Genomic DNA, 16224 nt, shown 5'->3' with positions numbered 1-16224 from the left:
GAAAAACTTTCTGCCTTCTGGGCAGTAAACAAAATTGGTGCAGGTAAGAGAATCAGCGTAGCAGATGCAGACCCACGGCCTGGACAGTAGCAGCAGAGAGCGAGAGAGAGTCGGAGAGGGCGGGGGAGGGGGGGGAGGAAGAGAGGAGAGAGATGGGGAGGGGGGTAGAGAGGAGAAAGGGGAGAGGGGAGGGAGGCCTTTCGGCCAGGGTTAGGAACGGCGCGGTGGGGGGGGGGGCGGGGGGGGGTAGTCTTTTGGCTTAAACTCTTTAATAATTTAATGCTGGTAAGCTGCTGCAATGTGTAAGGTGCTTGTGCACGTTGCTGTGAGCTGGCCAGAATGTGTTGTATGTTTCACTTTCCAGCCTCAGCCCGCAGTGTGTCCCTCGTTACCCTGGCAACCCGATCTTTTTGCCGCAGATCTTTGGCTCCACCCACAAAGCTAAAGGACAAGCTAGGCGGCACCAAAATCAACAATTCAAATGGGGAAAGTTGGATGATTTTTTTTTTCCGTAGTTGGGCCCCCAAAAAATGGGTGTAACTCTTCAAGTATGTCAAAAAACGGAATTGGGGAAAATTGAGCCCGAAGACTTGCATTTCTATAGTGCTTTTCATGACCACCGGATGTCCCAAAGCGCTTTACAGCTGATGAAGTACTTCGGAAGTGTAGTCACTGTTGTATATGTAGGAAATGCGGCAGCCAACTTGCGCACAGCAAGCTCCCACAAACAGCATTGTGATAATGATCCAATAATCTGTTTTTAGTGATGTTGGTTGAGGGATAAATATTGGCCAGGACACCGGGGATAACTCCCCCGCTGTGTTTCGCTACATTGGAACAGCAAGTACACTTCATAATGCTTCATTAGTCTTGAAGTGTTTTGACCCATCTTGAGGTCATGAAAGCTGCTATATAAATGCAAGTTTTTTTTCCTTAAATGACAGTGTAGATTAGCTCAGACATATACAAAATTCAACAAAAATTAAAATTCAGTAAATGTATGTAAAATTCACTTAAGTTGTGACATTTAATGCACAATTCCAGTTCTATTTTAAGAAGTTTATTTTTATGTTATAAATTAATACTTCAAATTCTGTAAGAACATTTTAGTATAATGAGTTTGAGTACAGGCAGAAAAGTAATTCAGAACATTGAGATTAGTGTAAACATTGAAATCATGTTTAAAAGATCTCTTTTCCTGCGTTTTTTGCAGCTAAAGTTTGTGGTGATCCATTAGCTATACTGGATGGTTACTACACAGTCACAGGTCGTTCAATTGGCCACAAAGTAACTTACTACTGCAATAAAGGGTAAGCATCCATTCACAGAATCAGAGAATGTTATAGCACAGAAGGAGACCATTAGCCTATTAGCCTGTGATTTCTCCCCATTCAGCAGTAATACTTTATATATAATGGGTAAATAACAATGTCTGAGAAAACATCCCAATGGGCCGAATGGCCTGTTTCTGTGCTGAGGACTTGATGTGATTCATTGTGGCAGTGGGACTGTCATGTATCTTACATTATTATATATAACTGTATCCTAACATGCTATACATGACTGTAATAAGATATGACCTGTAACCACCAGCATACCTTACCACCAGGGGTGCACTTGCAAGAGACAGGTATATAAGGACAGGTCTCAGGCAAGTGCAGCATTCCAGAGCTGTGAAATAAAGGTGCAGGTCCAGAGTGACCTTGACTTCACTACATGCCTCGTGTGAATCTGTACTGAGGGGATAGGACTTTACAGTGGCGACGAGTTACAGTTTACAGAATCCACAGAATGGCGAACAACGGATCAGATGAAAAGTACAATGCGGGAGACAATTGAGAGGACTTTATAGAAAGGCTCCAGCAAAGCTTTGTAACCAAAGACTGGTTAGGTGACGATAAGGCAGACAAGAGAAGAGCCCATCTCTTGACCAGCTGTGGCTCGAAAACATACACCTTAATGAAGGATCTAATGGCACCCGAGAAGTCGTGCCAACAAGCAAGTCGTTTGAAGAATTGAGCACACTGGTAAGAGACCACCTGAAGCCAGCGAGCAGCCTACACATGGCCAGACACAGGTCTACAACTACAGACGCTGTGTGGGCCAGAGCATACCCGACTTCGTGGCGGAACTTTGGAAGTTGGCTAGTTTATGTGAGTTCTCCGATGAACTGAGGAGAGAAATGCTGAGAGACTTTTTCATTGAAGGAATAGGCCACGCAGGCATATTCCGAAAGCTCATAGAGACCAAGAACCTGACCTTCGAGGCAGCAGCACTGGTTGCACAGACATTCTTGGTAGGGGAAGAAGAAACGAGGTTGATTTACAATGCAGGTACGACAACTAACGAAATATCGGAACAAGAAGTTCACAGCATTAAACAAGCTGTTACCCCTACGCACAGACAACACCGGGAGAATAGGCTCTCGACAGCAGGCAGAAGCCATCAAGGGCCACAGGAACGGCCGTTCACACCTCATCAACCCACAATGCGAGCAATCAACTACAAACTGAGAGAAGCTCAAGAGAGATCAGCCAGATGCAGCTCATTCTTTGGGAACACTTTGAACAATGGAACAGGTCTGTGCTGGAGGTGTGGGGGTGGGCACTCATCAAGGGGATGTTGATTTCAGCAGGCTGTTTGCAGAAATTGTGAATATACAGGGCATTTGGCCCGCATGTGCAAAAAACGGCAGCTCGGCTGGTATACAAATCGGATGGGTCGGAAAGCAGACCAGAAGATGGTGGGGACAGTACCCGGGACACCGATGTACAGCGGATCAACACGATCAATGGCCGCTGCTCCTACAACAGGACGTCTCCTATAACGATGAGGGTCCTACTCAATGGGATATCTGTCAACGTGGAGCTGGATATGGGAGTGAGTCAATCTCTCATGGGCGCTCAACAATTTGAACAACTGTGGCCGCATAAAAGAGACAGACCAAAACTCACAAAGGTCGACACCAAACTAAGGACCTATACCAAAGAAATCATACCAGTCCTCGGCAGCGCCATGTTCTCTGTCACACACAAAGGGACGGTGAACCGACTTCCCCTGTGGATTGTCCCCGGAGACCCCCCAGCACTGCTGGGGAGAAGCTGGCTGGCAAAACTAAACTGGAAATGGGATGATGTCCATGCCATGTCATTAGAGGAACGGACCTCCTGCTCAACAGTTATAAAGCGATTTGAACATCTCTTTCAGCCAGGTGTGGACACTTTCAAAGGGGCCAAAGTCAAAATCTACATCACACAGGATGCTAGACCGGTCCATCACAAGGCCAGAGCTGTACCCAATATGATGAGGGAAAAGATTGAACGCGAGCTAGACAGGCTTCTGTGGGAAGGCATTATATCACCTGTGGAATTTAGCGACTGGGCAAGTCCCATCGTCCCAGTCATGAAGCCTGATGGATCCGTACGAATCTGTGGGGACTATAAATCTACCATAAACAGAGTCTCCCAACAGGACCAGTACCCGCTGCCCAGAGCGGAGGACTTATTTGCCACATTGGCTGGAGGTAAACTTTTCTCAAAATTAGACCTCACATCTGCGTATATGACGCAAGAATTGACCGAGGAATCCAAGCTACTCACCATCATCAACACACATCGAGGCCTTTTCATGTACAATCGATGCCCATTCGGCATCAGGTCGGCAGCTGCCATATTCCAGCGCAACATGGAGAGTCTGCTCAAGTCCATCCCGGGGACGGTTGTATTTCAAGATGACATACTTATCACGGGCTGGGACACCGACTCCCATCTCCGTAATTTGGAGGAAGTACTAAAGCGGTTGGATTGGGTAGGCCTACGAGTCAAGAAATCCAAGTGCCTGTTTCTCGCACCCGAGGTTGAATTTTTGGGCAGAAGGATTGCCGCTGATGGAATCCGCCCAACAGAGTCCAAAACAGAAGCAATTCATCTGGCACCCAGGCCCCGGAATGTCTCAGAACTGCGCCCCTTTCTCGGGCTACTCAATTACTTTGGGAACTTTATGCAGAACTTAAGCACGCTGCTGGAGCCTCTCCATGTGCTACTCAGGAAGGGGTGCGATTGGTTTTGGGGGGATGCCCAGGAACGTGCCTTCAATAAGGCACGCAACCTTCTGTGTTCCAACAGTGTTTTGACTTTCTTTGACCCAGGTAAAAAGCTAGTTCTCACATGCGATGCGTCAGTGTATGGGGTCGGGTGCGTTTTGCAACATGTCAATAGTGCGGGCAAATTACAACCCATAGCTTATGCCTCCAGGTCACTTTCGCGGGCGGAGCGCGGGTACGGAATGGTAGAGAAGGAGGCGCTCGCCTGCGTGTACGGTGTCAAAAAGATGCACCGATACCTTTTCGGGACCAAGTTCGCGTTAGAAACCGACCACAAGCCCCTCACCTCCCTCCTATCTGAGAGCAAGGCAATAAACACCAACGCCTCGACGCGAATTCAACGGTGGGCACTCATGCTGGCGTCCTATGACTATACCATAAGGCACAGACCAGGCACAGACAACTGTGCCGACGCGCTCAGCAGGCTATCCCCGGCGACCACGGAAAGGTCTGATGAACAGGATTGTGAGATAGTCATGGCAATCAATGCCTTTGAGTCCACAGGTTCGCCCATGACGACTCGCCAAATCAGAGCCTGGATGGCCAGCAACCCCATGTTATCCTTAGTAAAAAGATGTGTCCTAACCAGTGACTGGGCAGAGGCTCGCGATGCCTGCCCCGAGGAATTAAAACCCTTTCACAGGCGCATGCATGAGCTATCACTACAAGCAGACTGCCTGATGTGGGGCAGCTGAGTAGTCATGCCTCTGCGAGGCAGAGAGGCATTTGTCCGGGAGCTCCACCGCGAGCACGCGGGGATCGTTCTCATGAAGGCCATAGCCAGATCCCACGTCTGGTGGCCTGGTATTGACGCGGACTTGGAGCTCTGTGTCCGAAGGTGCACCATTTGTGCCCAACTCAGCAATGCCCCCAGGGAGGCTCCCTTGAGCCCCTGGCCTACCAAACCGTGGTCGCGGGTGCACGTAGACTATGCGGGCCCATTCATGGGCAAAATGTTCCTCATAGCTGTAGATGCATTTTCAAAGTGGATCGAATGCACCGTTTTAAACTCGAGCACAACCTCCACCACTGTGGAGAGCCTTGCAACCATGTTTGCAACGCACGGAATCCCTGACATATTGGTCAGTGACAATGGTCCGTGCTTCACCAGCGCAGAATTCCAAGACTGTATAATTGACCATGGCATAAATCACGTCAAGACAGCACCGTTCAAGCCGGCCTCCAACTGCCAGGCGGAGAGAGCAGTGCAAATCATTAAACAAGGCATGCTTAAAATCCAAGATCCCACTCTGCAGGGTCGCCTGTCGTGACTGCTGCTGGCATACAGATCTCATCCGCACTCTGATTGGGATCCCCCCGCGCAACTGTTGATGAAAAGGACTTTAAAAACAAGGCTCTCATTAATCCTCCCAAACATGCATGAAATCGTTGAGGCAAAGCGCTGTAAGCTGACTGAATACCATGACAGAAATTCGAGGGAGAGGTGGAATGAGATAGGGGACAAAGTGTTTGTACTAAACTATGGCAGGGTTCCCAAATGGCTTGCAGGGACAGTAACGGGCAAGGAAGGAAGCAGGCTACTGGTAGTACAAATGGACAATGGCAAAACCTGCCGGAGGCATGTGGACCAAGTCAAAAGCAGATTTACCAAAAACACTGCGGAACCAGAGGCAGACTACAATGTGGAACTCGCACCACACCTGGTGGACAGACAGAGGGAACAATCTGAGGAAAGGGCAATCCCAACAGACAGCCCAGGCGAGTCAACAACAGTCACACCAATCGAAACAGACAGCCCAGGCGAGATACCAGCAACCACACCCAAAGAAAAACAGACACCAAGGCAAACAACTGAACCACAACTCAGACGCTCCACGCAAGAGCGTAGACCACCTGAGAGACTGAACCTATAAAGACAATAAGACCTTGGGGGGGAGGGTGATGTCATGTATCTTACATTATTATATATAACTGTATCCTAACATGTAATAAGATATGACCTGTAACCACCAGCATACCTTACCACCAGGGGTGCACTTGCAAGAGACAGGTATATAAGGACAGGTCTCAGGCAAGTGCAGCATTCCAGAGCTGTGAAATAAAGGTGTAGGTTCAGAGTGACCTTGACTTCACTATATGCCTCGTGTGAATCTGTACTGAGGGGACAGGACTTTACAGGGACAGTAATATATTTTTTAAGAAAACCAGCAAATGCAGAGGCCTGACTTACCCTAGGCATCGGTTGTGACAGAGTGCAGGGGTCACAGTGCATGTCGGCGAGAAAGCAGTATCATGGGAGTTGTAGTTTTTCCTATCAGAGACATCGCACAACCACACCTGATGTGCCGCATTCTCAACATGCATGCATTCGGGCTGCTTTTATCATGCGCTGCCTGAATTTATTTCACAGGCACTGGCTTAACTGGCTGGCTTATGGGTGATTGGACAGAAACTCTAAAATGGGTGGTGATTGTGCTGAGATGTTTTGTGATCAGAAAATCAGACATATTGGGCTGGATTTTCAGCTTCGATGTTTTTGGGGCGAGGCAGGAACGTTGGCGTCCGGGAACAGTTTGCGCCTCAGTAATTTAAGTTTGGGCAGCTGGGCCCTGAGACAGCGGGTGCAGTGCTAAGGGAGGCGTTGTACCCCTCTCTTGGTCGCTAGGATGGGAAAATCCCAAGCTAAAGAGCCAGGCTGGGAGTGCTCCAAGACACCCCGGGGGGTGGGGGGGGGGGAAAGACCCGAAACCTCCCCCTTCCCACAAAAATATTGCAAAACATTCCCCCGCCACCACAGCACAAATCACAAAAGAAATTTAAAAAAAACAATAAGACTTACCTTAGGAGTCCATTACTCACCTCTTCGCCGACGGGATGGTTGGACCGCCCTGATTTCCGGCGGATGGGTCAGGCAAAAGTCAAAGCTCGCGCCGGTGTCGCAACCAGGGGCGTTGCACGCAGCTCTTCTGGGCGGTGCTGCTCCGCCCCGCCGCTAAACCGGACCCGAGGATCGCTGCCGGGTGCTGGAGGCTGACCACCCGGACAAAACAACTCACCGCTGCCATTGTCGCTGCTGCGGGGCGATGAACAGAGCGAAGACCCGAAAATCCAGCCCTAAGGAGTTACACACGTGTAAAAATCAGACTTTTGCTTCCCAGGCTACATTGGAAAAAAGCAGCCTGTCTCGAAGTAATCTGAAGCAGTGGCAATTATGGCTGAAACCTCTAACTGTGTTGTTTATGGTGGACACAATGTACCTCAGCACTGAAGCCAAAACCTGAAAACAAAATCTGTACCCTCATCCCTAACTGGGTTGCTGATTGTATTGAATCATAGTTTGAAAAGGATTTCTGCATCAATCTTTTCCAACAATTCGGTGACTTTTCACTTACCTCAGGTTTTTCTTGTTCTAGCTATGAACTACTTGGTAAAAGAAATGCACTTTGCACTAATAATGGATGGAGTAAGATGATTCCAGAATGTTCACGTGAGTAACTGATCTATTTGGTTTTCACTTCATAAATTCCCAAAGTTGGTTATAAAGATTCACATCAGATTCAAGGATTTGTCTTGAGTGCTCTCAATATAGAACGTGTGAAGGGATTTTTATCTTTAGATGCTCAGATAATGACTCCACGAGGCAAAGTGTTGTGCTTGAACTGTGGTGACCTTGGTCCTTTATTGATAACTCCAGAGTGAGGATCACATCTGGTGGCTTGCCTTTTATACTAGGCCAGGCACACCTATACAGGTAACCTACACGTCTTCCCACTGCTGTGCCCTCTGGTGGCACACCTTGTGATAGTACTAACAGTAGCCATGTAGGATACATGACATCGCTCTCCCCCAAGCCTTTATTGCAAATCGCCTCTGCATTTACTGTGCTCTGGGCTTAGCTCTATCTGGTTGACCCTCGGTGTGTCGTTTCTATTTTGGGTGAGTGGTTGGTGTTTTGTGTGTGTCCCTGACCACTCCTTTCTTTCCCCCCCCCCCCCACATATAGATTATGCCGGAGGCTCATCACATTAATATACATTCAAGTCCAGAAAAACAAGTTTGCATTACATTGTGGTTCAGTTGTGAGACAAGTACATTCGACTGGTGAGATACATTATCGATATGTACTGGGGATCGGTAAACAATATGTAAGGACAAGCTAGTTCCAGAACTGCTGGATGGTGTCCAGGTAGTCTGATGGCGGCGCGGTGCCCAGTGCTGGCAGTGGGAACCTGGTTGGCTCTCGGGGCTGTTGCTGTTGCTCCTAACATCGGGCAGGTTCACAGATGCCTGTGACCTCCCTGTTCTTTCTTTGCGCCCTGGGTCGCTGCTGCTCCCTGAGGAGCTGTCGTCTAGCAGTGCACAGGGAACTGCTGACTCGCTTGCCTGGGCATTGTTTGGGCTGGGATCCTGGCTGGTCCCGGTCCCCTTTGGGAGAGCTGTAGTGGATGGACCTTTGTTCCCGGGTATGCCCTTGGTGGCGATGGGGTCTGGGGGCTGCCTCTTAGCACAGTTTGTTTTTTTTAGGCTCGTGGTGCCATCGGGTGCCTGCGAGGCAGAGCCGATCACGGGCAAGGTATTGATACCGGTGCCGTTGCCCTCCTGAGATCGCTTGCTCTGCAGCTTGTATATATTAGCTGCTTGTGGCCACACTCCATGGTGCATCACTCTGGTCCCAGGGACTCAGGCTGCAGCGTTGGGTAGCTTGCTAGACCTGTGTGCTCCCGATGGGTGTTTGTCCACTGCATTGGCTGGATGCAGTTGAAAGCCTACATCGCACAATGTTCCTTTACTTATTGTGAATAACCTGTAGCTCCGATTGCAATTGCGCAACTTTTCCTTGCTTATTGCATGTATACAACTCTGATTATCAGTTACATATTTACATCTAACTCACAGTTGCTATTACATTTCTTGAGTGTGTGGAACTGTCCCTTTAAGTGTGGTGGGTTGCAGGCCTCTTTTAAGATAGCCTTGCTTTCTTTAGCCCAATCCTCATCTCAGTTTGGTGCCATGTGTTGCTCCATCAGCGCTGCACCTCATGGTCTGGCCGCCGCCATATTTTTCTTCAGCGCATCACCTCGTGGTTCAAGCGCCATCTTTCCTCCATCCACGATGTCGACTGCGGTGAGCCTCTTCTCCCCAGGTTCTGCCACCGAAGCTGGGGAGTTACCTTTGGATCCGATTTTCTTCCTCCGGAGTCCTGCCACTGGAGCCTGGAAGGTGCGTTCGGGCCGTCTCAGCTGGATCATCTCCACGGAGTCATGCTGGGCGATCTGTGCCTCAGATACTGTGCTGGTCTGCTCTCTGGTGCCGGGTCCACTCTCAGGTGAGGGCTTGCTTTGCCTCTGAGCGCGGAGGACGTCGAACACTGGAGGTATGAAATTTTCCCACTTCCAATGGATCTTCTCCGAGTAGCGTTGGTCCATCACCTGCAACAATCCATTTGTGCACCACACCATCATGGAGTACCTTGACATCCGCACTACCAACGACTGGGATAAGTTCATCGGTGTAGGTGCGCAGCTTTGCCTGAACCAGGACCAACTTGGGTCGTTCAGCTTGATTGTCCCATAGCCTCTTGAGTAAAGGCTTCTTGATTCATTACTGACTGGCCCGCCCCCGTGTCCACTTCCCTGAAGACTGGAACGTCTCAATTGAGACTTCCATCCTCAATGGGGAACACGCGGTAGTGCAGGTAAACATGCGATATACCTCGTCGTGGGACTGAGCTACCTCTCTGCCTATCATTTCATAATCCGCGCTGGGTTTATGGCCATCTGCAGATTCTTCATCGACACAGTGAGTCATATTTCTCTTACACATTTGCTGGAGGTGGCCCTTTGTGCTGCAGCCTTTGCATACATAGTCTTTAAAACGGCACTGGTGAGCCCTGTGATTCCCTCCGCAATGCCAGCATGGAGCTACTCGGTTAGCCCCCCCTCGGCAGACTCTGAGTTAAGGAACTCGGGGGCCTCTACTCTCTCCCCTGAGCAGGTTCGCGTTCTACAGTCCAGCCTCTAAAAGGCGGCACTCTGTGCACAGTACTTGCTGGTTTTGAGTCCTGAGGGTGCGTCATCTGCCTAGAACCGCAGGTCGAGGTCGTGAATGCCTGGCTCACATAGATGGCCTTCTGCAGTGTGACTGTGGTATCTGTCGGCAGTAGCTTATGAAGAAGGCCCTCATGGCCAATTCCAATGACAAAAATGTCCCGCAGCGCTTCGGTGAGGTGGTCACCGAAATCACACGGTGCCGCCAGCCTCCTGAGGTCTGCAGCGTATTTCGCGATTTCCTGGCCTTCGGTGGGTATAGAACTGATGTCTGGCTGTGAGGATGCTCTCCTTGGGCTTGAGTTGCTCATGGATCAATGTTACGAGCTCCTCGTACGTCTTGGTCGTTGTCTTCGCTGGTCATAGACGGTGGTCCCACAACTGGTTAGTAGGATAGCTCTAAGCTTGCCAGCCAGTGTGGCCGGATTGTCTCCTGGTAGGTCATTTGCTGTGAAGAAATGGTCGAGCCTCTCCACAAAGGTGTCCCAATCATCACCATCGGTGAACTGTTGCAACGTATCAAGGGTAGCCATTTTTGCGTGAAAGTCCGTAATCTCATCGGCAATTGTTATGTCCTTAGATGCTCAGATAACGACTCCACGAGGCAAAGTGTTGTGCTTGAACTATATTGACCGTAGTCCTTTATTGATAACTCCAGAGTGAGGATCACACATGGTGGCCTGTCTTTTGTACAGATAACCTACAAGTCTCCCACTACTTGTAGGTTATCTGGTGGCACACCTTGTGATAGTACCAACAGTAGCCATGTGGGATACATGACAGGATTATTTTTCAATTGGATGCGGTTGCTGCCAACGTTCCACGTGCAGTTTCAGTGGGTTTTTAAAAGACAATGAAGTTGAGCAGGCACCTTGCTTAGATGGTAGGAAATATCTGCAAAAAAAACCAGAGAAACATATAAAACTTGAGATAAAGTTGAGCCTGGATTGCTAATGGGAAAATAATGTGCATTTTTAATTTTATTTGCATTTCTTTATAATGAAATTATTTCCAACAAGGGAAAAAACTGCCATGCCACCTTTAAATGACGAGGATGTTTATCGAGCCAATCCAACGCCAATATTCGTTTCTCTGTATTTCTTGCCTGTTTTTATTCTCAAATCGGAGTCTCTACAGAACTCCAAACCTTAACTGTAAAGATGGAAAATATTACAAATAATAAATGGATTTTGATCATCAAAAGCAAATAAGAGTTGGCATTTACGCAGACCTCTGTCTGTTGTGAACGTTATTTTTTTAATTTGGGACCTTCCAGTAGCTTCCGGTTCGTTGGCAGGAGCCACTCCATTTTCATTTATTGTCCTATCTGTATCCTCACTTCCTATTCTAATTATACTTAATATTAGTGCAGTGCTTATTTGCATACTATATTTCAGATGAGACGCTAAACCGAGATCCTGTCCGCGCTCTCAAGTGGATGTAAAGGATCCCATGGGACTATTATGAAGATGAGCAAGGGAGTGATCCCTGGTGTCCTGGGGCCAATATTTATCCCGATATCAACATAACAAAAAAACAGATTATACGGTCATTATCACGTTCCTGTTTGTGGGAGCTTGCTGTGCGCAAATTGGCTGCTGCATTTCCCACATTACAACAGTGACTACACTTCAAAAAGTACTTCATTGGCTGTAAAGTGCTTTGAGTCGTCTGGTGGTCATGAAAGGTGCTATATAAATGCAAGTCGTCTTCTTCTTCGACTGAGGTTAAAAGGTGTTGGAGTGAAAGTATCGTGATTTCCCAGAGGGCTGAGAAAGTACAGGCAACTCCAATGGTGAACTGAACAATACAGACTAGGAAAGTACCTAGTTCCATTCTCCTGCCTGTGCTGATCTCGGTTGGGGTAGTAGTACAGTTGACCTGAGCACCCCTGGGTTAGGGAGGGAGGGAGAAATTGGTCAGCGATGCAGGTTGTGATGAGCATCTGGCAATTCCTGAGTAACATTCTCTTTTCGAATTTGCTTCCGGTTCTTTGCAATCCACAAAAAGGGAGTAACTTTCACATTTTCAAACACTATATACAGCAGCAATTCGGCCTCTCGTAACAAATTCACATCGTCGGAGCTCTAGCTGGAGTGGTGTGTCTCAAACCAATTATCTAATTAATACATTGTCAGATGCCAAGGAACTGTGTCTGACTTTAGTGGCAATATATTGCTTCCAGTTCATTGCCAATGCTAAGATGGTGATGTAATTATATTATAAATAACAAACACGAACAGATATGAAACACTGACACTTAATGAAGTAAAGGAGCCTCTATAAATACTCATACTATACAGTATACAACACTACAAGTACAGGTCTGTGGATATTAGTTGGCAATAGATTTTACTTTCTCACCAAGTTTCTCCTCCCCTGAAGATGCAGCTCCTTACAAAGTATGTTTCCATCATTATCATATGCAGTCCCTCGAAATCGAGAGACTTGCTTCCACTCTAAAAGTGAGTTCTCAGGTGGTTATACAGTCCAATGTGGGAATTACAGTCTCTGTCACAGGTGGGGCAGTCAGTGGTTGAAGGAAAGGGTGGGTGGGGAGCCTGGTTTGCCACACGCTCCTTCCGCTGTCTGCACTTGATTTCTGCATGGTCTCGGCGACAAGACTCAAAGTGTTCAGCACCCTCCCGGATGCTCTTCTTCCACTTTGAGCAGTGTTGGGCCAGGGACTCCCAGGTGCCAGTGGGGATGCTGCACTTTATCAAGGAGTCTTTAAGGGTGTCCTTGAAACGTTTCCTCTGCCCACCTGGGGCTCTCTTGCCGTGTAAGAGTTCCGAGTAGAGCATTTGTTTTGGGAATCTCATGTCAGGCATACGGACGATGTGGCTCGCCCAACGGAGCTGGTCGAGCGTGGTCTGTGCGAGAACACTGATGTTGGTGTGTCTATCCTCCCAGTGGATTTGCAGGATCTTGCGAAGGCAGCGTTGGTGGTACTTCTCCAGCGCTTTGAGATTTCTGTTGTGTGTGGTCCACGTCTCTGAGCCATATAGGAGGGTGGGTATTACTACTGCCCTGTAGATCATAAGCTAGATGCCAGATTTGAGGTCCTGGTCTTCAAACACTCTCTTCCTCAGGCAACCGAAGGGTGCGCTGGCACACTGGAGGCAGTGTTGGACCTCGTCATCGATGTCTGCACTTGCTGATAATAGGCTCCCCAAGTATGGAAAATGTTCCCCTTCCAAGGCTGCGCCATGGATTTTGATGCCCCCAAAAGTTCAGCTTCCCCCAAAAGTTTGTCACCCTCCTCTGCCTGCTCAACGATGACATGCAAGCCGTGGTCCTGACCAACGGATCCACCACAGACCCATTTCATGTCCAGACCGGGGTCAAGCAGGTCTGTGTCATCGCACCAACACTTTTCTCGATTTTCCTTGCTGCAATGCTCCATCTCACTCTCAACAAGCTTCCCGCTGGAGTGGAACTAAACTGTAGAACCAATGGGAGCTTGTTTAACCTTCGCTGCCTCTAGGCTAATCCAAGCTTGTCCCATCCTCTATCATTGAACTACAGTATGCTTGCATCTGCGCACACTCAGAGGCCGAACTCCAAGCCATCTTCAACACCTTCACCGTGGCGTATGAAAGCATGGGCCTTATGCTAAACATCAGTAAGATAAAGGTTCTCCACCAATCTGACCCTGCCACACAGCACTATGTTTCCACAAGTTTGTGGTTGGCTATAATGCCGCCATCCAATAGTCGGCTGACACTCGCTGTTAAGGCTTTTTCGTTAGAACAACGCAGATTATGATAGAAATGTTTAAAATACTGAAAGGATGGGACAAGATAAATAATAGTAGGTTGTTTTCAGTAATTGAATGGTCTCGATCGAGGGGCCATAGATACAAGGTTAAATTTAAGAGATTTACAACAGAGGCAAGAGAATCTTTTTTTACACAGAGCCTTGTGAGAATCGGGAATTCACTTCCAGGATTAATGATTGAGACAGAAACTATATCAACATTCAAGATTAGATTGGATAAGTCGACGAAGGAAGAGAGGGATGAAGGGATATGAGAACTAGGTGGGTAAAAGTGATTAGAAATATTTGTGTGGGGCGCAAACGCCGACATGTACTGGTTGGGCTGAATGGCCTGTTTCCGTGTTATATAATCTATGAATATGAACAACTGTAACTTTGGTGAGATACCCAGTACTTGTGGAAACATATCTTAAGAGGAGGCGGCATCTTCAGGAGAGGAGAAACTTGGTGAGAAAATAAAATCTATTGCCAACAAGACCATTGTAAAAAGAAGTACAACTTTCAAAGAACTAGCTAGTGTAACAGTTGTGCCACTCCATGGGCTATCATTCGATCTGCACGACAGCCGATACAGACACTCATCATCATCATCATAGGCAGACCCTCGAAATCGAGGAAGACTTGCTTCCACTCTTAGCATGAGTTCTCAGGTGGCTGCACAGTCCAATACGGGAACCACAGTCTCTGTCACAGGTAGGACAGACAGTGGTTGAAGGTAAAGCGTCTAAGTTCCCGGGCAACTATGGCGGTGCGGCGTTCCGGTCTGTCGCTGTTGGGGTTGTCCATGAGGATCCTGACGTTCCAGATCTCGGACTTCATGTTAGAGGAGTGGAAGATGCCTGTGCGTGATTTCTTTTAATGTGGGTGGTCGTTGAACACCGGCTACCACACGGGCTTAGCTGAGCAAGGTCTTGGTCCAGTGGCAAGGGGGTCCAGGATGACTGGAGACCAGGCTCTAGTGTATGGGCCACACTGCAACTATATACAATGTGGAAAATTCATTGCAGCTGTTGGGCTGAAGCCTACCTGTTACCTCCCTAAGAAATCATAAAAGTAACAAGTACTTCAACATTAAAAAAACCCTTTAAAATAATTCCTTACCTATAAGACACATGATTTACGGCAATACCGCTTGAAGCATAAATTTATTGATTGTATAGAATTAATTTGTTTAAAAAAAAGGCTGAAAGTTTCCTGTTCTTGCATGTTAGAACCCTCTAGGCTGATGCTCTAATCGGGCACTCCTAGCACTACAAAGGGTCTTAGCCAGGAAATCGCAGACCTTCAGTGCCTAATTTTAGATACATTTAAATGAACGGACAGAAAATCAGGCACTGTGAACCTGCTGCCTCCGTGAGTGCTGCTTCGCACTGCGAACACCCAGCCACAGAATCAGCTCTTGCTTTGATTTGTTAGCAATTTCTCTTTCGGTACAATTTAAATATAATCTGACTTTGATATTTTTGTTCAGTAACAGACTAAAATTATAAATCTCATACGTAAGATGTATAACATTTTCCTGAAGCTTGTTTTTGACTTTCACTAGGTAGGGTATCTGCATTAACTAATGCTACAGAGTATACTGTGCTCTAAACCGGTGATAGTTTTGCCTAGCTGGTACACAATGGGATTGATTTTTCCTAACTGCTTGCCATAAATTTTAAGTCCCCAAATAATTTTGATTAATCATATCCTGTTCCTCAGTCGGTTTTATGATTTTGTTTAAATTGTAGATTCTTGTATGTTTTAACTCTCCTCCAGTGAATCCATTCTCTTGAACTTTTACAAGACCATAAAACACAGTGATAGCATTTGAACAGAGAATTAAGCCCTTCCGTCAGTGCTAATAGTTAAACAAATAAAGACTTTCATTTATACAGCACCTTTCACAACCACTGGACATCTCAAAGTGCTTTACAGCCAATGAAATATTTTTGAAGTGTAAAATAGGAAATGTGGGAGCCAATTTGCACACAGCAAGCTCCCACAAACAGCAATTACCAGATAATCTGTTTTAGTTATGTTGATTGAGGGAAAAATATTGGCCAGAACACTGGGAATAACGCCCCTGCATGTCTTCAAAATAGTGCCATGGGATCTTTTAAGTCCACCTGAGAGAGCAGACGGGGCCTCGGTTTAACATCTCATCTGAAAGACAGCACCTCCGACAGTGCAGCATTCCCTCAGTACTGCACTGGACCGTCAGCCTAGATTTATGTGCTCAAGTCCCTGGAGTGGGACTTGAACCCACAACCTTCTGCCTCAGAGGTGAGGGTGCTACCCACTGAGCCACATCATTCGCCTATGAAGAGAGTGTCAGGTATTTCAGTGGAG

General features: G+C 47.5%; 1 protein-coding gene across 3 annotated transcripts in view; it reads left to right on the top strand.

The window, feature by feature from the left end:
* LOC139227883 (complement decay-accelerating factor-like) overlaps positions 1-16224 on the top strand; it is a 72541-nt gene that overhangs the window by 12451 nt on the left and 43866 nt on the right. For all 3 annotated transcript variants that reach the window (XM_070858993.1, XM_070858992.1, XM_070858991.1), the window contains exons 3-4: positions 1214-1310; positions 7477-7550. In XM_070858993.1, the coding sequence (XP_070715094.1) occupies positions 1214-1310; positions 7477-7550 (171 nt within the window). The remainder of the gene's footprint in view (positions 1-1213; positions 1311-7476; positions 7551-16224) is intronic.

This window comes from Pristiophorus japonicus, chromosome 17, assembly GCF_044704955.1.
Source record: "Pristiophorus japonicus isolate sPriJap1 chromosome 17, sPriJap1.hap1, whole genome shotgun sequence".
Lineage (NCBI taxonomy): Eukaryota > Metazoa > Chordata > Chondrichthyes > Pristiophoridae > Pristiophorus > Pristiophorus japonicus.
Note: the sequence above shows the minus strand (reverse complement) of the source record. Positions and strands in the feature narration are given on the sequence as shown.